The 23269-nt window shown below is 41.1% G+C and overlaps 1 protein-coding gene across 9 annotated transcripts in view; it reads left to right on the top strand.

The window, feature by feature from the left end:
• The window catches only part of Nek11 (NIMA related kinase 11), a 216641-nt gene that overhangs the window by 156029 nt on the left and 37343 nt on the right, over positions 1-23269 (top strand). For 7 of the 9 annotated variants that reach the window (XM_040739898.1, XM_040739897.1, XM_040739895.1 and 4 more), the window contains one exon: positions 18070-18130. The exons of the other annotated variants lie outside the window; for them this stretch is intronic. In XM_040739898.1, coding sequence (XP_040595832.1) covers positions 18070-18130 — 61 coding nt within the window. The remainder of the gene's footprint in view (positions 1-18069; positions 18131-23269) is intronic. 9 annotated transcript variants of the gene reach the window in all.

The following is a 23269-nucleotide window of genomic DNA, read 5'->3' as shown; positions in this document are numbered from 1 at the left end:
TGCTAGGATCACCTCACCGGGAACCTCCACCATAGCCCACCCATGTCCTTTTCTGCACAAGGAGATATTTGAAATTGTGTCTGTCCTTTTGGCCTGGGTATTTTGGGGGCAGAAGGGCGGTGATAGGTTTAATTGCTGGGAGGGCTGAGGGTCTGAAGGAACCTGAGTTACTGGTAGAATACATGCTTACAGTCCATGATAACCTGGGTTTAATTTCCAGTGCCCCCACCACCACCACACACAGACAACAAGAGGAGTTTGGTTCTTTCTGGAATTATGTTTTTATTGAGTTCCATATTTGGAAGCAACAGAGTTCAGGGTTCCGAAGCTGGAAGGCTGGGAAGGACTTTTAAGGGGTGGGGAGAGCCAGGGGCAGGAGAGGACACCAAGAACACTTGAGGGGAGACAGGCTTCCTCAGCCTGAGGCTCCAGCATCTCTCTCTCTCTCTCTCTCTCTCTCTCTCTCTCTCTCTCTCTCTCTCTCTCTCTCTCTCTCTCTCTCTCTCTCTCTCTCTCTCTCTCTTAATTACAATTTCTCAAAACAGCCCTGTTTTCTCCTCAGTCCTCGTTTTTTCAAAAGATGATACAATTGTAAGCATATCCAGAGGAAGTGAGGGGACAAGTGATGTGGACCCCGGAGGCAGCCTTCTTGTTCTGTTTCTCCTGTTTTACTTCTGAGACGGTCTCACCACATAGTCCAAGCCGGCTGACTCGTGTTGGCTCTCCCGCCTCAGAATCTCAGAGGCAGGTGTAACAGGCATAAGCACCTTGCCCTGCTGAGGCAGGCATTCTTGTTTTTGTTTTTGTTTTTGTTTTTGTTTTTGTTTTTTGAGACAGGGTTTCTCTGTAGCTTTGCAGGCTGTCCTGGAATTCACTTTGTAGACCAGGATGGCCTCGAACTCACAGAGATCCGGAGGCAGATATTCTTAAGCAGATTGCAAAGGCTTTGGTAGCAGGAGAGCCCTGGAAATCCCAGCAAGTGGAAAAACACTGGGGAGGGGAAGACCTAAGTTTGTGTCTGGAATCTACCTCTTGGCCAAGGGTGTTTTTTGCTTTGTTTTTTCCTTTTTAACTATGAAGTGCTTGAGCCAGGTGGTGGTGGCGTGTGCCTTTAATCCCAGCACTGTCTAGGCAGAGCCAGGTGGATCTCTGTGAGTTCGAGGCCAGCCTGGTCTTCAAGAGCTAGTTCCAGGACAGCCAGGGCTACACAGAGAAACCGCATCTGGGAAAACAAAACACAATGGAGTACTTATATGGTACTAAATGATCCAGGTCTCTATGTGAGCCTCTGTAAAGTAGAGTTAATAGTGTCCACTTCAGGCAGGCATGAGGGTCGGCTCCTGTAGTTCCGTAGTGGGAGACGCTAAGGACGCTGTGAGTGCTATGGTGGGTGCTTCCTCAGCCCCTGGAGTCCATAAACCCAAAGAGTCTGCAGTGTTCTGGTGGAATTCCACCAAGCCCCCTCCCTTGTCTCCTGCCAAACCCTGCTGCCTGTCAGAAAGCCTGCCAAATGATGGCCCCTCTCTCAGAGATGCTCAAGACCACACCCACAGTTCGTCCAGTCTCCCCTTCCTGTCTCCTCTCTAGGGAGCTGGAAGGCCACCCGGAAGCTCTGTGCTCATTAAACATGGGCTTTTTCCCAATAACCTCCCTTAAGTTTCTGGCCTCTCTTCCCTAGACCGTTGGGCATGTGTTGGCTAAAGAGACTAAGTCATTAAAGAGCAGGCAGAGGGACTGACTGGAGGACCTCCTTCCACACTTCGGAACCTCCAGAAATGGGGTGCAGCAGGGAGAGTCATGTCTCAGCAGGGTGGAATCTAGGGAAATGGTATTGGGCATTGTGCAGAGGGCTGCTAAGAAGAGTCAAGGATAAACTGTTGTTGGTATTTTTTATTTTAGCCATTCTGACAGGTGTAAGATGGTATCACAGAGTTGATGTGGAGAAAGGGGAACACTCCTCCATTGCTGGTGGGAGTGCAAACTTGTACAGCACTTTGGAAATCAGTATGGTGGTTTCTCAGGAAAATGGGAGTCAGTCTATCTCAAGATCTAGAAATTCCACTCTTAGGCATGTGCCCAAAGGATGCACATTCATACAACAAGGACATCTGTTCAAATATGTTCATAGTAGCGTTATTTGTAAAAACCAGAACCTGGAAGCAACCTAGATGCTCCTCAACTGAAGCATGGATAAAGAAAATGTAGTACATTTACACAGTGGAGTACTACTTAGCAAAAAAAAAAAAAAAAGACAAAACAATGTAATCTTGAAATTTGCAGAAGAAACCATCCTGAGAGGTAACCCAGGCCCAGAAAGACAAGCATGGTATATACTCACCCACATATGGATATTAGTCATAGAGCAAAGGGTTAACAGCCTGCCAGCCTAAAATCCACACCTCCAGAGAAACTAGGAAACAAGGAAGACCCTAAGAGAGACATACATGGTCCCCCAGAGAGGGAAAGGGACAAGAGCTCCTGAACAAATTGGGAGCATGGGGGATGGGGGAGTTAGGAGAAAGAGGAGGGGAGAAGAGGAGGGAGGAGAACTTGAGGGATCAGGAAGATTGAGTCGGGGATGAATAGAGGAGAGCAAGAAGAGAGATGCCTTAATAGACGGAGCCATTATAGGTTTAAAGAGAAATTTGAAACTAGGGAAATGTCCAGAGAACCATAAGCATGACTCCAACTAATAAGCTAAACAATAGTGGAGAGGCTACCTTAAATACTCTTCCCCTATAATGAGAATGATGACTACCTTGAATGCCATCCTAGATTCTGCATCGAGCCAAACTCCTGGAATCCAGTTGTAGAGAGGGAGGAGTGATGAGTAAAGGGGTCAAGACCATGCTGGGGATACCCACAGAAACAACTGACCTGAACAAGTGGGATCTCACAGACCCCAATCTGACAGCTAGGGGACCAACATAGGACCAAACCAGGCCCCCTGAACATGGGTGTCAGCTAGGAGGCCTGGGCAGTCTATAGGCCTCTGGCAGTGGAATCAGTATTTATCCCTAGTGCATGAACAGATTTTGGGAGCACATTCCCCATGGAGGGATACTCTCTTAGCCTAGATACATGTGGAGGGCCTATGCCCTGCCCCCAATGATGTGACAAATTTTGATGATCCCTCATGGAATGCCTCACCCTCCCTGAGGAGTGGATGGGGGATAGAATGGGGGGGTTGGTGGGGGGCCATGGAAGGATGGGAAGGAGAGGGAACTGGGATTGATATGTAAAATAAGATTGTTTCTAATTTAAATAAAATTTATTAAAAATTAAAAAAAGAAGAGTCAAGGAGAACTTTCAGGAGATGGAAATGTGCCTGCCCCTTGAAATGAGGAAAGGAAGTGGGGGCAAATACCAGAAAGAGCAACCCATGTATCAGAAGCCCCAGGTGGTGAGGAGGCAGTAGCTTGTACCATGACAGTGGTGCAGGAGTAGCTGGAGGGATGCTAAAAGGACTGTGTGAAGGGCGAGAGACATCTTCACTTTGGTTGGCTGGTGTCTGTGCAGGCACATCTGTTCTTGAGAAGTCATTACGGTGCACTTGAGATCCATGTGCCTCCATCTCTGCTGGGCTTGTGTTTCTGAAAGCAGCTCTGATGCAGCACTGCCCTTAAGAGGGGATCTAGAACTGGGGCTGGACCACAGCATTCATAATCATGAGCTACATCTGTCCTCTACTGCTTCCCAACTGTGGCAGGCCAGACAAAATGGTGCAGATGTGGTCTCTTTGGAAAAGGTAGGTCCAGAATGGCCTTGGCTTAGTAGGACTATGGGTTGGTTTCCCCCGTGGGATGTACTCTGAGAGGACAGGTAACAGGTAAAAGAACCAGTCCTCACAACCTGCATACCCACTGACATCAAGGATCAGTGAGTATGACAACATGTCAGGATCTCCCAAAGATAGAGCCATCATGGAACGTATATCTGGTTTGTGCATAGATCTACAGAGCTGAGCTGGCTTGGGGTTGTTCAGCAGATGGAGGTCATGGTGCCATGCCTAGTGTCACACAGCAAAGGTATCCACACATCCTTTTGAGCAGCTTTCATCCACTGGAATATAAGACACTTTAACTGTGAAGCTGTGTGTGTGTGTGTGTGTGTGTGTGTGTGTGTGTGTGTGTGTGTGTGTGTGTGTCTACAGCTACAAGCTTCCTCTGGATGGATATGCCTTTGGGAGTTGGCATAGCCCACCATCTTTGAATGTAGAGATGCTGCATGTAGACAGATGGTTGAGTTTCACTGCCCCCAGGTAAAGGATAAATGAGCACAGTAACCCTCTAGGAGGCTCTCAAGAGCATCTAAAGATAGATACACAGCCTCCGAGGGACCGTTGGAGTCTGCCCAAGAAACCCTCATCCTAGATTGAATTCCTATGGCAGCTGGGTTCTCTTCATTCACTCACTCACATATTCCCTTTAGTTGGCACAAGATATAATATTGTACATAGTTACCATTTTACATAAAACAATGCCTTCATCGCTCCCTTATTCACCCACATATTCAGCTTCAACAAGAAATGTGTTAACTGTTTTTACTTACCTAATTTTTAAAATAAAACTTCTTCCCTTAGTTTATCATTTCTGATTCTTAAGTTTTAAACTTGCTCAACATTCTTCTTAACTACATGAACATTAGCCAGCCTACAGGTGAGTTTTTCCTTCATCCGTTTAGCAAGAAGAGGAAGTTCTTTAGGGAAGATGGAAGAGGGGAAGCAGGACATCCTAGGCTCATACACTCATCTTCCTTTATTGCTTCTTCTGCAGCTTAATCCACACATACACTGACTACATTAGGCATGCAGATAAACCTTTTGCTGTTAGGTTCTCCTATGAGTGACTTCATATTGTTTTGTTCTGTATCAGGTGTGGCAAAGTCCCCCTTTTCCTTCGTCACTTCACCTTTTTTACTGAGGTTCAGTTGTAGCTTGAATGGATCAACCATGAACAGAGTCTCTTGGGTAAACAACAGCTTGGGAAGCAGACTGCCTTGGAATGACGTTTCTTCCGTTGCTTTTTTCTGTCCCATAAGTTTGAGCAGAAATCTGGGCTGGGTTATCGTCTAGATGCTACAGTGATGACTTTGTACTCAGTGGTCATTTTTGAATATTTTAACAGACACATGTTATACTCTGTGTATACCAGGTATGGGCCTATGGGCTTTATAAATGCTACTGTATCTGAGTCTTCTCATAACCTGTTTTACAGATAGGGGGAATGGAGGCATGACTACATTAATTTGCTCAGAACAAGACTGAAAACAGCAAGGTGGGATTTAAACTCAAGCAGGCTGGCTTCAAAGTCCATGCTCTCTCTAGTCTTGGTATCATTTGTCTGAATTCTAGTTTTGTGTCCATGACACCTTTTTCTTGTATTTTGGAGGAAAACCAATTCATCCTATGCAGGTTGATCCTCATATTCCACCTCCCAGGGGTTCGTTTATGCACAATATCCAGTTCTAGCCAGAAAGTGACAGGACATGATTTCTTGAGAAAGAAGGGACTGTGGGAATGCTTGAAAAGCAATGTAGTAAAAATGTTTCCTCAATCTGAAAGTGTCTACTATAGCTGAAAGTGTCTACACATAGCTGAAAGTGTCTACTATAATAAAATAATGTATTTTAGAAGGAATATTATATAGCAATATTACCCCATGATTGTTAGACCATCATTTCAAACCAGCATCTTGTCCATGTTCAACTGTAAATTTGACTAAAACAATGCTCGAAATATGCACAGATGGCTATATTTGGGCTTACTTGTAAGTAGTGGGCTTATACCTGTAACCTCAGAACTCCAGAGGTCTGTCTGGTGAGTTGAAGACAACCTAAGCTGCAGAGTGAGACCCTGCTTCAAACAAATAAGAAAAGAGGCCAAACAGAGCAAAAGATGAAATTTATGATGTTGGGTAACTGTCTGGACACAACTGCATTTGATTTGGTGGCTACATTTTAATTCCCGTGTGTGCATTTGGGCATCCGCATTTGAGTATTCTTGGGAATCTGATCTATCATGTCTGTAGGATTGCTGTATTCCAACAATAATGCTCAGAGAAAAAAATATTGGGTTAAAGGGTGCTTCTTGCATCAGCGAGACTGTCCTGTTGAAGAGGATTTTGTGCTTTTCAGAAATCTGAGTTCTCTAGTTGTATCAATAATAAGCTGACAAGGAAAACCATTGAAATGCTTGGCCATACATGGTTTTTAAGGATCCACCAAACAAAAGTTTCAGAGGATTATCAAAGTACTGATTCAAAGCCAGTATTCAGGCTGATCCCTTCATTTCCAGTGTGTGCAGGTTTCACAACACCACAGTTAATGACCCAGAAGTCTTCCAGGGAAATGTGGTCAGTTTTATTGAATTTTGTCACCTTTTAATTTGCCACATGCCTCTAACACCACAGTTTATAAAGGAACAAGGAAAGGCTTTGCTACCATTTAAAATATATTATAAATTATTTATATATTATATAATTTATATTATTAATATAAGATATAGTATTATATAGCATATAATGTTAATATTCAGGGTGCCAATGTACATCATATTGTTATAAGCTCCCTACCATTTATAAGAACTCTCTCTCTATGTGTGTGTGTATGTGTTAATATATGTATATGAATATATACATGTGTGCATATATGTGTATATGAGTATAAGTGCACTTGTGCCACAGTGTCAATATGGAGGTCAGGAGTAACCCTGGGAGTTAATCCTTGCCTTCCACCTCTTTTGAGACAGGATCTCTCTTTTTGTTGTTTGCTACTGTGCATGGAAGTCTAGCTGGCTCCCGTCTCACTGTTAAAGTGCTGGAATTGCACACACGCACTCCTGTGTACAGCCTTACATGGATTCTGGGAGTTTGAAATCAGGTTCTCACACTTAGGTGACAAACTCTTTACCCAGTTAACCATCTCCTCAACCCCAAGCACACACGCATGTACACATATATGTCAAACACCACACACATATATGCCACACTCTAGACACTATTTTAAAAGTAAAGCTTAGCAAAGGAGGGGAATCTTTTTCTTATAAACACAAGAGATGGTGAAATACCCAAGTCTTGATCATTAAAAACATTTGTCAGGGTTCATATTAGATTCCTTGTGGATATAACTTTGAATTATTACATACACTGAAATTAATGAAGAAAATAAATATGTAAATGTTAATTTTAATGTCAACTTGACTGAACCACACAGTACCCAGATAGTTGGTCAAATATTAGTGTGGGTGTTTCTAAAGAGGTATTTTGGATGAGATTAACATTTAATTGAGCAGTCTGAATAATCCTCTGTAGTTATGAATGGACCTTAAACAATTCGCTGAAAGCCTAAACAGAAAAAGGCAGCCTTCCCTTGAGTAACAAAGAGTATATTTTGCCTTTAAATTAGAATTTTTTCTTCCTTTATACCTTTATCCTGAAACTACACAATGATTTCCTGTGTGTCTAATTTTGTAGACTCATCTTACAGATCCTGGGATTCACCACAATCACATAAACTCTCTCTCTCTCTCTCTCTCTCTCTCTCTCTCTCTCTCTCTCTCTCTCTCTCTCTCTAATATAGTCTAATAACTTGTAAATTTATAGAAACCAGTCTACTGATTTCAACTGGGAATTCTACGAAGTATAAGCTAAGCTATGTTAATCTTTTGGTCTCAAGATAATTTCTCAGTATTCCCAGGACTTTCACATGGTGGTCTAGGTTCCTAGACAGTTAATGAGGCTGTTTTTCAAGACAACTCCACAAAGAGATATGATGTAACATGGTCACCCCAAATGGACCTTACTTTGATAGAACTAATGTCATAAACTGTCTGAGAAGTTCTGTTCTCCTTCTAGAGACACATCTCTTTTCAAAAGCTGACCCTCATCTGTTAAGGTTTACATGAGAGCTTTAAGATTCCATAGATTCAGTGGGTTCTAGTGACTGTAGATCACACAGTTTTAGGGGGTGCAGATCAAACCTTCTATGGAGTATATGAGTAGCAGGTATAGAAAATCTGTTCATTTGATTCTGAATTTGAGTGTGCAGGGCAGTTTTCATAACTGAGCCTAGTTGTTCTTCATGCCTCGAAGGCACTTCCTGTTTATGGAGAGTTCAATGGCTCTGGAAATGGAGATGTGAAGAGAATATACATTCATTTAAAAATGAGTCACTTTTGCCATTTCCAGAGCATTAGAAAATCTGTCTTCCAAGAACTTGCTCCACATGATTAAAGGCTAGTGGCAGTATAATTTGTCTTCTATTGAGATGCAGTTGTTATCTTGAGCCACTTAAATTCACCAAAATTCAATAAATTGAAACAGTAAGGAATTGTAAACATCTTCTTCAACAGCCAGTCTCCATATTGCATAAGCCTAACAGGTGTTTAGTGTGACCGTGACTCTGCTTGTGTGCCCACAGGGCACAGGACAACAGGCGACACCCACAGGAAGCCTTGGCATTCACTTCCATATACTTCTCCCAGAACCAGTTATGTTCAAATAAGTGATAATTTCCAGAATCATAGGAATGAGCTGTTTGTCTTTCCCTAATTTTTATTTATTACAAAAATGTAGGTACTGATTTTGTGAATTATCTGATTTTGAGAATAGAGGAAGTTTTAAGTTAACTATAAAATGTACATTTGGAAGGATTGTTTCTTTTTCTCTACTGAAAAAAGTCCTTAAAATTTGAGATAAAGATGTTGCAGTGGCCAGGCAGTGGTGGCGCATGCCTTTAATCCCAACACTCGGGAGGCGGAGGCAGGCGGATCTCTGTGAGTTCGAGGCCGGGCTAGACCGATAACCTCCAAAACAATACAGAGAAACCCTGTCTCGTAAAAACAAAAAACAAACAAACAAAAAGATGCTGAAGTGTAGCTCTTCACAGTTAATGGCTTCTGGCAGATATGGGGTGGGGATGGGAAAGACTCAGTTTTCTTTAAGGGCTAGGCACTGGGAGTTTGACCATGCTCCATCGTTTGGGCAACACAAATTAGAATTGGTGTATTTTTCTTTGGTGGGGGCACAGGAGTTGGAGGGTAGACCTGGGAAGAATAGAAACAAATGTGGTCTGGGTGCATTGTACAAAATATCCAAATAATTAATAAAATTATTATGTTGGTGAGAACAAGTACAATTGGCATCTATTACAAGACTTTTCTCCCTTTGAGGGAGACTAGGCAATATCAGCCCTCTCCTAAGGTCCCGATGACAAATCAAAGTTCAGTTCCACCAAAGCTACTCCTAGGGAACCAGTAAGTTTATTGGGTTTACTTACAGAGCACGGGTGAGGGGTCATTTGGGGTAGGAGCATGGGTGTCTCTAAAGCAGTCACACCCAGCATAGATGATGACTTCTTCATGAAGTCCCTTTCCCCGAATCATCCCCAGCCTATATACTCTAGCTCTACCTGAAGGTCCCAAAGCTACATTTAATTAGGGAAGAATTGCGTACAACTGGTTGGAAGGAATGGTTGGCATCATTAATTTTTTGTCAGGTTGACACAAATTAGAGTCATTTGGAAAGAGAGGAACTCTTTTGTCACCAGATTGCCTGTAGTCAAGTCTGTCAGACATTTATTACTGTTATTGTTATTATTATTAATGATTGATGTGGGACGACCCAGATCATTTTGGGCAGGGATGCCCCTAGGAAAGTGACCCAGCGTATATAATAAGGCAGGCTGAGCAGGTCATTGGGAGTAAGCCAATAGGCAGAGTTCTTCAGTGGTTTACTTCAGTTCCTGCCTCTAGATTCCTGCCTAGCTTCAGTGGTGGACTTTAAATTGTAAGCTGAAATAAACTCTTTTCTCCCTAAGTTGCTTATGGTTATGGTGTTTGTAACAGCAACAGAAACCTGACTGGGAGAGTGTATCACTCCAGTGAGGATCCCCTGACCCTCCCCACCCCTGTGAGAGAATGTCAAAAGTAAAGAAACCCAACTGTGTTGAGCTTCTGCAAGTAGGCACAGACCAACTCATGAAGATGGTGACCATTTGTCTTGGAGGATGGGGCTGTGTTTTTACTGATCCTCAAATTATTTGAGATTTGGCCAGAATGGAAGAAAGTAACTGTTTATGTCAAAATATATATAGATAGGTAGATTAATTGAATGAATTATTGGTTTGTCAATTGACCTTAAACAGCATCCTATGGAGGAAGTTTGGCAGTGTCTCCTGCTATTCTGGGTCTTCACAACTTGGGTGGGAGAAGTATTATGACAAAATCCTAACATTTCTTTGTTTACAGCCGTACGTGCTACTGAACATCATACAGTGTATTAGAATTGCGTGGTACAAAATATAAATAGTACTAAGCTTGAGAAATGTCTGTGAATCCATAGATGATAAAGTACACATAAGAAAATACTGACACTGGGAGGAAGGATGCATGGGTATTTTCATAGAGACTTTGTAACTTTTCATTAAGTCTGAAATACAAACAATGGCTGCTGAGAGGAGAAAGTCAGTCTTCTCTAGGGATGGGCTCCCTGATAGGTTACCTAATCCTAGCTGAGAAGTCCTAAACACACGTACATCACAGCCACATAAAAATGGGTTCAATATGTTTCTCTCCAGCAACAGTTGACTTTGAGTGGCAGGGAAGTCCTGGTACCTAACTGGAGATAGATGTCTACCCACGGAGTTGATGCCATTCATTCGTGTGCATCATAGAAGCAGGAAAAGTGCACTGATGTGCAGTTGGTAGTTCTCATGAGCCAGAAGTTGTGATGCGTTTTAGGGATTTAAAAATGTAAAACACTTGGTCAGTTAACCTCAGTTGTTTGGCATGTCAATGATTCTTTTCTGTGTAAAATAGCAACACCAAAAATTAGTGGATTAAAACAAAAAAGACACAGACTAGCAGAATGGATTCGAAGACAGAACCCTTCCTTCTGCTGCATACAAGAAACATACCTCACCCCCAAAGACAGACATTACCTGAGAGTAAAAGGTTGGGAAAAAATTTTTCAATCAAATGGACCCAAGAAACAAGCAGGGGTAGCAATCCTAATATCTAACAAACTAGACTTTAAAATAAAATCAATCAAAAGAGATGAAGGAGGTCATTACATACTCATCACAGGTGAAACCCACCAAGATGAAGTGTCTATCCTGAACATCTATGCCCCAAATACAAAGGCATCCACATTCGTTAAAGAAACATTATTAGAACTTAAATCTCATCTAAAGCCCCACACAGTTATAGTGGGAAATTTCAACACACCACTCTCACCACTAGACAGGAATACCAGACAGAAACTCAACAAAGAAGCAAAGGGTCTAATAGAAGTAATGACCCAACTGGGATTAACAGATATCTATAGAACATTTCATCCACATAAAAAAGAATATACCTTCTTCTCACCACCACATGGAACCTTCTCAAAAATCGACCACATACTTGGCAACATATCAAACCTCAGCAGCTACAAAAAAAAATTGGAATAACTCCATGCATCTTATCAGGCCACCATGCTTTAAAATTAGAATTCAACAACAACACAAATTGCAGAAAACCTACAAACTCATGGAAATTGAATAATGCTCAACTACACCATCCCTGGGTCAAAGAGGAAATTAAAAAAGAAATTAAAGACTTCCTAGAATTCAATGAGAATGAAGACACAACATACCCAAACCTATGGGACACTTTGAAAGCAGTGCTACGGGGGAAGTTCATAGCACTAAGTGCTCACATGAAGAAACAGGAGAACAGTTATACCAGAGAATTAATATCACAGCTGAAAGCTCTAGAACACAAAGAAGCAAACTCCCCCAGGAGGAGTAGACGCCAGGAAATAATCAAATTGAGGGCTGAAATCAATAAAGTAGAAACCAGGAAAACAATACAAAGAATCAATGCAACGAAGAGTTGGTTCTTTGAGAAAATCAACAAGATAGACAAACCTTTGTCCAAACTTACCAAACAGCAGAGAGTGAACACACAAATTAACAAAATCAGAAATGAAAACGGGGACATAACAACAGACTCTGAGGAAATCCAGAGAATCATTAGGTCATACTTTGAAAACCTGTACTCCACAAAATTCGAAAATTTAAAGGAAACGGATGACTTCCTGGACAGCTATCATTTGCCAAAAATAAATCAAGAACAGATAAGCAATTTAAATAGACCTATAACCCCTATTGAAATAGACGCTGTCATCAAAAGTCTCCCAACCAAAAAAAAGTCCGGGTCCAGATGGCCTCAGTGCAGAATTCTACCAGAAATTCAAAGAACAGCTTATACCAATTCTTCTCAAAGTGTTCCACACAATAGAAGCAGAAGGGTCTTTGCCAAACTCTTTCTATGAGGCTTCAATAACCTTGATCCCCAAGCCACACAAAGATACAACTAAGAAAGAGAACTTCAGACCAATATCCCTCATGAACATTGATGCAAAAATACTCAATAAAATACGGCAAATCGGATCCAAGAACACATCAAAACAATCATTCACCACGATCAAGTAGGTTTCATCCCAAGGATGCAGGGATGGTTCAACATACGAAAATCCATCAACGTAATCCACCATATAAACAAGCTGAAAAACAAAAATCACATGATCATCTCACTAGATGCTGAAAAAGCCTTTGATGAAATCCAACACCCCTTCATGATAAAGGTCTTGGAGAGATCTGGGATAACAGGGACATACTTAAACATAATAAAAGCCATATACAGTAAACCAACAGCCAACATCAAACTAAATGGACAGAAACTCAACGCTATTCCTCTAAAATCAGGAACGAAACAAGGCTGTCCACTCTCTCCATACCTTTTCAACATGGTACTTGAAGTTCTAGCTATTGCCATACGACAACAAAGGGGGATCAAGGGGATACAAATTGGGAAGGAAGAGGTCAAACTTTCACTGTTTGCAGACGATATGATAGTTTACATCAATGACCCAAAGAACTCTACCAGGGAACTCTTACAGCTGATTAACACCTTCAGCAAAGTGGCAGGCTACAAGATCAACTCAAGAAAATCAGTAGCCCTACTATATACAGATGATAAAAGGGCTGAAAGAGAAATCAGAGAAACATCACCCTTTACAATTGCCAGGAACAACATAAAATACCTTGGGGTAACGCTAACCAAACAAGTGAAAGACCTGTATCGTAAGAACTTTGAATCTTTAAAGAAAGAAATTAAAGAAGCCCTTAGAAAATGGAAAGATCTCCCATGCTCTTGGATAGGTAGGATCAATGTAGTAAAAATGGCAATCCTGCCAAAAGCAATCCACAGATTCAATGCAATCCCCATTAAAATTCCAGCACAATTCTTCACAGACCTTGAAAGAACAATAATCAATTTTGTATGGAAAAACAAAAGACCCAGGATAGCCAAAACAACCCTGTTCAACAAGGCAACGTCCGGAGGCATCACCATCCCTGACCTCAAGCTCTATTACAGAGCTATAGTCCTGAAAACAGCTTGGTATTGGCACAAAAATAGACAGGTAGACCAATGGAATCGAATTGAAAACCCGGGTATTAACCCACACACGTACGAACATCTGATCTTTGACAAAGAAGCTAAAAATATACAATGGAATAAAGAAAGCATCTTCAACAAATGGTGCTGGCATAATTGGAGACTGGCATGTAGAAGAATGCGGATCGATCCATGTTTATCGCCATGCACAAAACTTAAGTCCAAATGGATCAAAGACCTCAACATAAATCCAGCCACACTGAACCTCTTAGAAGAGAAAGTGGGTGGTACCCTTGAACGAATTGGTACAGGAGACAGCTTCCTGAACATAACACCAGTAGCACAGACAGTGAGATCAACAATTAATAAATGGGACCTACTGGAACTGAGAAGCTTCTGTAAGGCAAAGGACACAGTCAGCAAGACAAAAAGGCAGCCCACAGAATGGGAAAAAATATTCACTAATCCCACATCTGACAGAGGGTTTATCTCCAAAATTTACAAAGAACTCAAGAAGCAAGTCTCCAAAACACCAAAGGACCCTATTAAAAAGTGGGCTGCAGAACTAAATAGAGAGTTTTCAATAGAGGAGTCTAAAATGGCTGAGAGGCACTTGAGAAAGTGCTCAACATCCTTAGCCATCTGGGAAATGCAAATCAAAACAACTCTCAGATACCATCTCATTCCTGTCAGAATGGCTAAAATCAAAAACACCAGTGACAATTTATGCTGGAGAGGATGTGGTGAAAGGGGGACACTCCTCCATTGCTGGTGGGAGTGCCAACTGGCTCAGCCACTTTGGAAATCAGTATGGAGATTCCTCAGAAAAATGGGAATAAACCTACCACAAGACCCAGCAACTCCACTCTTAGGCATATATCCAAAAGATGCCCATTCATACAACAAAGATGTCTGTTCCACTATGTTCATAGCAGCTTTATTTGTAATAGCCAGAACTTGGAAGCAACCTAGATGTCCCTCACCCGAAGAGTGGATAGAGAAAATGTGGTACATCTACACAATGGAGTACTATCAGCAGAAAAAAATAATGGAATCATGAGATTCGCAGGCAAATGGATGACACTAGAAGAAACCATCCTGAGTGAGGTAACCCAGTCACAAAAGAGAAACATGGCATGTACTCTCTCATATATGGATTTTAGACATAGATCTGGGGAGTGCCAGCCTATAATCCAATGGCCAGAGAGTCGGGGAAACAGAAACTTCATTTAGTGGCTGATCGAAGAAGAGGCAGACTCCCTTGGTTAAGTACTGAGCTGAACTCAAGAAAGCCAGTAACAGAGAGGGAGGACTGATGATCAAAGGGATTAAGACGGGGCTGGTTTAACCCCCAGAAACAGCTGACCAGACAAAGGTTAACTCTTGAATCCCAGGCATCAGCCTGGGAATCCAGCATGGGACTGATCAAGACCCCCTGAATCTGGGTGTCAGTGAGGAGGCCTAGGGAATCTATTGAGCCTTGGGCAGCAGATCAGTACCCATCCCAAGTATACACACGGACTTTGGACTCCCATAGAACAATGTGAGGTGCACTCTCACCCTGAACTCTTGGGGAAGGGTCTAGGCCCTGCCCTATATGAAATGACAGACTATGGACACCCCCATGGAGGGCATCACCCTCCCTGGGGGAATGAGGGGATAACGGGGGGGGGTTGGGGGAGGGCACGGGAGGAGGGGAGGGAATGGGAGAGGGACCTGGAACTGACTTGTGAAGCAACCTCGTTTCTTATCTAAATTTAAACTGGAAAATAAAATATAAAAAATAAAAAAATAAAACAATGACTCACTATTTCTCAAGGTGTGTGTGTGTGTGCGTGTGTGTGTGTGTGTGTGCGTACATGTTCTTGTGGAGGCCAGATGTTGACACTGAGTTTCTTCCTCGTGCTTTCCACTTCATTTTTTTAGACAGAGTCTCTTCCTGAACCAGGGACTCACCAATTCAGCCAGATTAGATGGATGGACAGCAGCCTAGGCATCCCCTTGTTTTTGCCTCCCTAGCACCGAGACGACAGGTGCACACTGCTGCACCTGGACTTTCTATATGGATGCTGAGGCTCCAAATTCAGGTCTACATATTTATATTGCAAACACTTTCCCACTGAGATATCTCCCCAGATTGATTTTGTGGGTCTTCTGTGTTCATTGAGTAGTTCACTAGTAGTTCAGTCACCCACATTGTTGCTGCCAGCTGGGAGCTTAGCTTGTCCAGGAGAGTATGACTCACAATCCTTGCTGTTGGTTACAGATGTTGGCTGGGGCCATTGTTTCATGCTCTGGAGATTGTGGCTGTGCAATCTCTCCAATAAGAGAGCCTGGTTCCGATGTGAGTAAGATCTCTGGCCTTAAGACTTCTAAAAAATAATAAGCTAGTCCCTAAAGGATAATTTAAAGGAAAAGTCAACTGAGATACAAAAGTATGTATAATATTCAGAATATAGTGGTTTTGTTTTAAAGTGGAAATATATTAACATATTTTCTTTCAATTTTGCAATGTTTAAATTAAAATATACAAAACTATATATTCCTGGGTTAGCACAGTATTTAAATAAATTTAATAAAGTTTAAATGGTGCTAAAAAAAAGAGAGAGAGAGAGCCTGGTTCCTAGCTTCCTATGGAGTAAGAAATCAAGGCAGTATGGTTTCTCAAGGTCTAGTCCTAAGTTACCCCTTGCCACTTCTGTTATGTCCTATGGGAAGGGCAAGCTACAAGGCCAATTCAGATCCAAAGACAAGGAAAGGGATTTCACCTGTTGATGTGAGGAGTGGTGTGGGAACACCAGAATGGAGGGACTGTTGTAGCAATGTTTGTCAAGTGGCCCATCTCCCTCATTGTCCATCTTCAGTCAGAAGAACAAGGGTTTCAAGCTAGGAGGCTCCTTGACTGTCAGCTGATTCAGACTGTGGTCTGCATGTTTGGGTCTCTCTCAGGTAGAATCACCAAGGAGATGATTTGAGGTATTAACCTTAGGGGTTGATTATGTCATGAGGGCTCTGCCCTCATAAATAGACTTTGACCTTATAAAGTAAACCCAAGAAAATTCTATTCCTTCATGTGAACACTCAAGGCATTGTATATGAACCAGAAATTGGGAGGATTCTAGCAATCAAATACACCAGTGCCATGATTGAATTTCCTGGTCTACACACACACACACACACACACACACACACACCAGCCCAAATGGTCCAGCACCCACATTATGGCTACAACAATATGTAACTCCAGTCTTGGGATCCACTGGCCTCAGGCACGTTTAAGATAAATAAGCTAAGCATTGGGAAGTTAAGCCACTCTCCAGGGCCAGTGCACCTGGTAGAGGAGCCAAGTTTAGAGCCTGAACTCCCTTGGTTGGTGTCATCAGAAGATGACATATGTCAGATGTAGATGGTACCCCCTCTAGTGAAGGGTGCCTCTCTGGAGCGTCTATGACTCCAGGTTGGTACAGAAGGAAGAGTCTGTTGGCCTCCTTTGATTTCTGTGCCTGGTAACTGCCTCCCTATTCCTGAGCCAGTCATCAAGGATTTTTGTTTGGTATTTGACTGCACTGACCAGCACTAACTAGGCAAGCCCTCCTCATCACTGTCTCTTCTGTGTATTCTGAGCATGACATGATGCTCAGTTTTATAACATGCATGAAAAGCAGCTGTCCACACTTCAGAGAATGTTAGAAAATGAAATCCAACATGCTTATGGGATGTGTTAGAGTAGCCCGCCACACTCTTGTGGCTTCTCCTAAGACCTGCAGACAGCTGCTGCAATGGAAAATGTTTGCTTGTTTGAAATGGAGTATGTGATCCATAAATGATGAATCCCCCTCAATGTAGCCATGAACCTGAAAATAATTAAGAGGTTCCATTTCCCCACAATGTTAGGATGCTATTTTGGATTACTTGCAGCCGGCTGGGTGGAGAACAGATATTTATTTTGCATCAAAGACAGTATTTGTTTTCTAGTATAGTTCTGAAATCTCCCCAACCCCTATGGGAAATAGCTGGCTTTCCTTGAAGACTGTGGTAAATGACGAGGATAATTATTTGATTTATGACTCCTTAAAGGTCACAGACTTCCAAAGATGTTGAAAAAATCTTCCCTTGATTCCTGCTGTAGTATTGATTCATAAAATCTTGGTTTTTATTATTATAGCATTTAGTGTATTTGAAAATAAAAATAATATTTGATTGTTAAGGAGAATTTGAAAAGCACAAAAAAAGATGAAATCAGAGCTCTCAGGTACTTTGGTTGAGACCATTTGTAAGGTTTGGGGATAGACTTGGTGCAGAGCACTTTCCTTGCACCCCCAAAACAGAACACACTAATGCCCCTGTTAAAAGTGTTGGCATCAACCCTTCCCATCAGAGAAAATGAGCAGGCAATCTGCAGATTGGAAGACATACATTTACACAAATACATACAAACAAATATATATATATATGTGTGTGTGTGTGTGTGTGTCTGTGTAGTATATATAAATAGATATAGGTAGATGGTTTTCTTTAAAAATAAAGCCACCTTGTAAAACAATTTTATAAATGATTCTGTGTATGTGTTGTGTCTAAATGTTGCATAAACATGTTTCTGTCACTAAACATTCTTCTTGCATTGACAGGACAGTGATATTGAAGCCCTGGTTGGGTGTTTGGAAAATGTCCTGGGTTGTACCTCTTTAGGTAAGTCAGCTTCTCCGGATTTCAAACTGCAGAGATATTTTTGTTTCCACTAGAATAGCCAAGAAGTGGAAAGCATTGCAGGGACCTCACAGATAGTCTGGTCCACATTCTGTGTTTTAGAGAGGAGAAGGCCAAGGCCAATAGAGATGAAAGGGTCTGGCATAACAGCAGAAATCTTTATTATTATTACAAGTGACTTCTAGTCTCCAAGGATGAAGAAAATGACACTTGGTAGTCCTTTCTGATCAAAAAGGTAGCTGGGCTGTGCACAAAGGCTTAGAGTCCCTGGAAAAGGAACCTCCCTGTCCGTCGGGTTCTACCAAAGCAGATTACGCTCAGCGAAGCTGAAAGGCCTGTCACTCTGAAGGTCAGTCAGTTATTGGAAGAGATTTGGTATGAAAAACAAATCTGAAATGTCTTTAGCATTGTCGGTCTCAATAAAGGGGATTGCTGTGCTTCAATGATAAAGCCCTGGTTTTTTTGTTTGTTTGTTTGCTTCTTTTTTTAATCCAAAAAGCCCAGCTGTGATAACTTTCAGCATTCCACAGTAGATTTTTCACACAGAGTTCTTAAAGATCCTAGATGAAAATGACTGAGGTTTTTTCCTTTCAAATTTTGAGTGAGTGTTTTAGGAGTTTTAATTATAAAAACAAAAGCAGTATCTTCAAAGGAGATGGCAAGAATATAAAGATCAACGATGGCATTTTTTCTGTAGGGGAAACAGTCACCACTATTTGTTAGGAGTTTTCTGCATAATATATAGCCATTTTCTAGCTTTTGCCACATCTCCATGCACAAAGTCATAGTTACCAATGTCTCTTTGACCTGTGTAGAAGACATGGAATGCTTCACTTGGGCAAGCCATTTTTTCCTCTGTATCTCAATTAGATGAGAAATCTTCAACACAGACTTCTCGGGCAGGTTTTGGCAAAGGTGTTTGCAGCCTGGGTCAGAATGTGCATTTCTCCTATGTTTTTCCAGAAACTCATACTTTGTCTGGTGAATAAGAGGCTCCTAACAAGCATTTTTAGTTATTTTAGGAGCAATCCAATGCAAACCTTGTTAGTTTATCAACTGCAACCAACAACTGCAACCAAAATAGTTTCACTCTTGTTTGTGTTACTAATTGGCCTTCCTACCTAAAATTGTGTCTTGAAATAGACATACCCTTCCACAAAAAAGTAACCTAGGTTGTATAGGTGGCATCTACTTATACCTCTAAACTGTATAATTTTATAGAAACGAGCATGGGAAGTGTGTAAGGAAAACACATTGATCTCTGCCTGGAGTCCTACTAAAGTGACTTCAAGAGATAAAGCTGACATAAACTTACAGGAAAAAAGGAGTGAATTTGAGAATGGGGGAATGGTGACTAATTGAGAAAGCAGTTCTGAAAGCTAACCTCCTAAGATTTGTGTGTGTGTGTGTGTGTGTGTGTGTGTGTGTGTGTGTGTGTGTGTAGGGGATACACCTTTACTATGGAGAAGCAAGCCAACTGTCCCACAGAACCCAAGGAAGGCTCGGGGTTTAAGACTCAGTTACTCTGAGAGCAGGATGTGGGTGAGGAGAAGCATTGTTTGATAATGTGAATAAAGAACAATGGGCTCAAGGTCCTTTTCTCGCCACTAACACTGTCAAGAAACCCCTTTCCACAGTGAGACACAAAGTATGAGATATCATGGGGGCACTAAGTGACAGAGGCTCTGGATTTAGGGACACAAAAGACATGCATCATTTACCCACATCACAGATGTTATGAAAACATAAAGAAGCTCAGTGTTGATTAATAAAAACCCCACACTCCGCTTCCCTTACCTACACTTTCCAAATACTGGCAGAGCAGTGTAGATGTAGATCCATTCAGAGGACATCACCCAGACCACTTACCAGACTAAGGTTCTTATGAATGTGGATATCCTCCCAACAAAAAAGGTAAAGACCAGACCTGCCAGTTGATAATACCAAGTTTACAGAAAGGGCTCAACATGGCTTGTAATGCTTAACACTTAGATTTGAACACATAGTTGGATGGAATATGTTTGTCCCTCATATCACACATGTGTAATGTTCCTCATGCCTAACAAACAGGAGAAAAATCAAGATAGAAACGTATAAAAGCACCAGGAAGCACAATGTAAGGAAGAAAGGAACATTATCCTATCACTAAATTCTTGAAATATGTTAGAGACTCTTACAGAAACAAATGAAAAGGAATATCCATAAAATAATAAAAAGTTGTGAAGATTATAATTAAAAAGCAGGATGGAAAATTCACTAGAATTAAGAATAATTTCCAGAATGAAATAAGCAATAAGAAAAAATCAATCGAAGTGATTTAGAATCTAATTAAAGAAATTTCAGGAGAAACAGGAAAGAAGAAATTGATAGTTCTAGAGAGAATAAAACAGAACATGTATAAAATATCAGGAAAAATAATGGTTTCTTAGTTTTTCAATAATACCAGAGGCTAGAAGATAATAAAATTCAAATCTAGATTTTTTCTTATCTTCTCAACCATGAATCAAGTATAGATCTAAAAAAAATCTAACCAATACCATCAAACATGAGAGAGAAAATCAAGCCACTTTCAAACACACAACTTCAAAAAGTATGTCTCAAAAATATCTATCATTCATGACTTTCCTTAGGAAGTTTCTAGAAATCACACTATATGAAAGTATAGCAGTTTATCAAGAAAGAGTAAGACAGGGGCTACAGGTGATGTGGGTAAACACAAAAAAAGTTAAGGGCTTCAGGGAGTGCTAGTAAAGGAAGGTCTCCAAATGGTAACCGAGCAACAGGCCTGGAGAACAATCTGTTCAGAGTGGGCTGGGCCAGAGAACTTCAAGGCTAAATGGGGATATGCCAAAAAGATGTGGAACTAATGATAATCCTGTGAATCTAGCTATTGTGTGAGTTTGGAGATGGATTATAGTTCTTTTGGAAACATTAGGGATGGGTTAGAGAGAAAAAAAAAACAGAAAAAAGCAACATAAAAACAAAAGCTTAGAAAGGAAATGTAACCTACATACATTGTGTGTATGACATTTATTTGTCTATAATAGTTTAATGATTTGATTATTTAAAATTTGTAGTATAACTATTTTGGCAAGGTAGAGAAAAGAGAAGAAGGGAAGAAAGAGAGAATGGAACAGGGAAAGAGAGAAAGAGATGGACAAAGACAGGAAAGAAAAAACAAAATTCAAATTCCCTAGGAAGGTCATAGAGAGTGTAAAATAGGAAACTCAAATATAGTTGTATAAACATGAGATATAGAAAAAAGAGCAAATAATAAAAATAGCAAATATATTAAATGTACTTGATTTGGGGAAGTGGAACAGTTAGGAAACATTTTATTTTCTTCAAATTGTTGATTTTGACTTTTAAAAGTATTGTGTACATGAATTCATATAAGTTAAATTTTTTGGATCATCCAGGAAGGTTTTTTCTCTTTTTTTTTTAATTTAAATTAGAAACATGCATGCTTCAAATGTCAATCCCAGCTCCCCCCTTCTCCCTCCCAGCCCCACCCCCACATCTTTCCCCAGAGAGGGTGAGACCCTCCTTGGGGATCTCCAGAGTATGTCATTTCATCCAGGGCAGGACCTAGGCCCTTCCCCATGTGTCCAGGCTGAAAGAGCATCCCTCCATGTGGAATGGGCTCCCAAAGTTCAGTTGTATGCCATGGTGAACACTAATCTATTACCCAAGGCCCCAGAAATTTCTGAGGCCTCCTCACTAACTTTTAAATTTTTAAATTATTTTAAGTATATGGATATTTGGCCTGCATGTATGTCCGTGTACTATGTGTGTGTCTGGTGTCTATTGAGGTCAGAAAGGGTATCAGATCACCTCGCACTAGAGTTAGGGATGGTGTGAGCAGCCATGTGTGTGCTGGGAATCAAACCCTGGTCCTCTGCAAGAGCAGCCAGTGCTCTCCAGCCTATGTCACTTTTTAAAATGGACATAGAATAAGCATGAGCCAGCAGGTATCCCTTTGATACACGATTACATTCCCTTTGTTTATACACCCAGAGTGAAATAGCTCGATCATTACCATTTTTAATTTTTTGAGGTACTTTCTTACTATTTCCTATAACAGCTATAGTAATTTACATAAACATGTATAATTAAAATCATCATCAGTTGGAAAGTAGAGACCAATTCTGCTTCTTTCCTCTAGTGAACCTATTCTTAAGCCTGGAATAAGACATTTGGACACTTTGGTTACTAAGATTATAGTAAACTTAGATGTTTGTTTGTTTGTTTGAGACAGGGTCGGTCTGTGTAGCCCTGGTTGTCCTGGAACTTGCTATGTATGTAGAGGAACAAGCAAGCCTGGAACTTATAGGGATCATCCAAATTTTTTGTTTAGGTTAGTCTGTCAAAAAACAACTGCATACACTATGAAGTTCTAATAGCCTTTTTCCAGGTTCTCCAATTGCAAGACTGGACAAAGGCATCAAGGCTGGATGATCCTGCGTTAGATGTCTCTACCACAGAGTGCTTATAAAGCATTTAGGTCAGCCACAAATAGACTGCTAAACTGTTTGCTCCCTAAAATTACTTCTCATCACTGGAAACTTCCTTGTGTGTCTGTGCACATGTGTTTGCTTACGGTGTGTCTCCACTGTTGTGATACAACACTGACTAAAACAACCTGGGGAGAAAAGGGTTTATTTGGGTTACAGGTCCTGATCATAGTCCACCACGAGAGAAGCTGAGCAGGAACTCAAGCAAGAACATGAAGGAACCATAGGAAAAAGCTATTTGTTGACTATATTCCATGTTCATGGTCATCTACCTTTCTCTTTTTAAATAAGAAAGTAATTGGAATGTGATTACATAATTTCTCCTCTTCCTCCTTTCAATACCTCTTTACCCACCCCCGCTCTCCCTCAAAGTCATGACTTTTTTTTTCTTTAGTTATTGGCTACATACAAGTACAGATATGTAAATACAATCTGCTGAGTCTGCCTAGTGTTGCTTGTATGTATATGGTTTTAAGTCAGATCACTTGGTATTGGATAACCAATTAGGGGATGTAGTGAAATAAGCCCCTTCCATGTGGTCGTATCTATTGATGCTGTCATTGTTCAGGTCTTGTATGGGTATCATAGATGTGGATCCCGGTCATCT

The sequence above is a fragment of the Mesocricetus auratus genome, unplaced genomic scaffold (assembly GCF_017639785.1).
Source record: "Mesocricetus auratus isolate SY011 unplaced genomic scaffold, BCM_Maur_2.0 Super-Scaffold_100691, whole genome shotgun sequence".
Lineage (NCBI taxonomy): Eukaryota > Metazoa > Chordata > Mammalia > Rodentia > Cricetidae > Mesocricetus > Mesocricetus auratus.
This window is presented reverse-complemented; position numbering and strand designations above follow the sequence as displayed.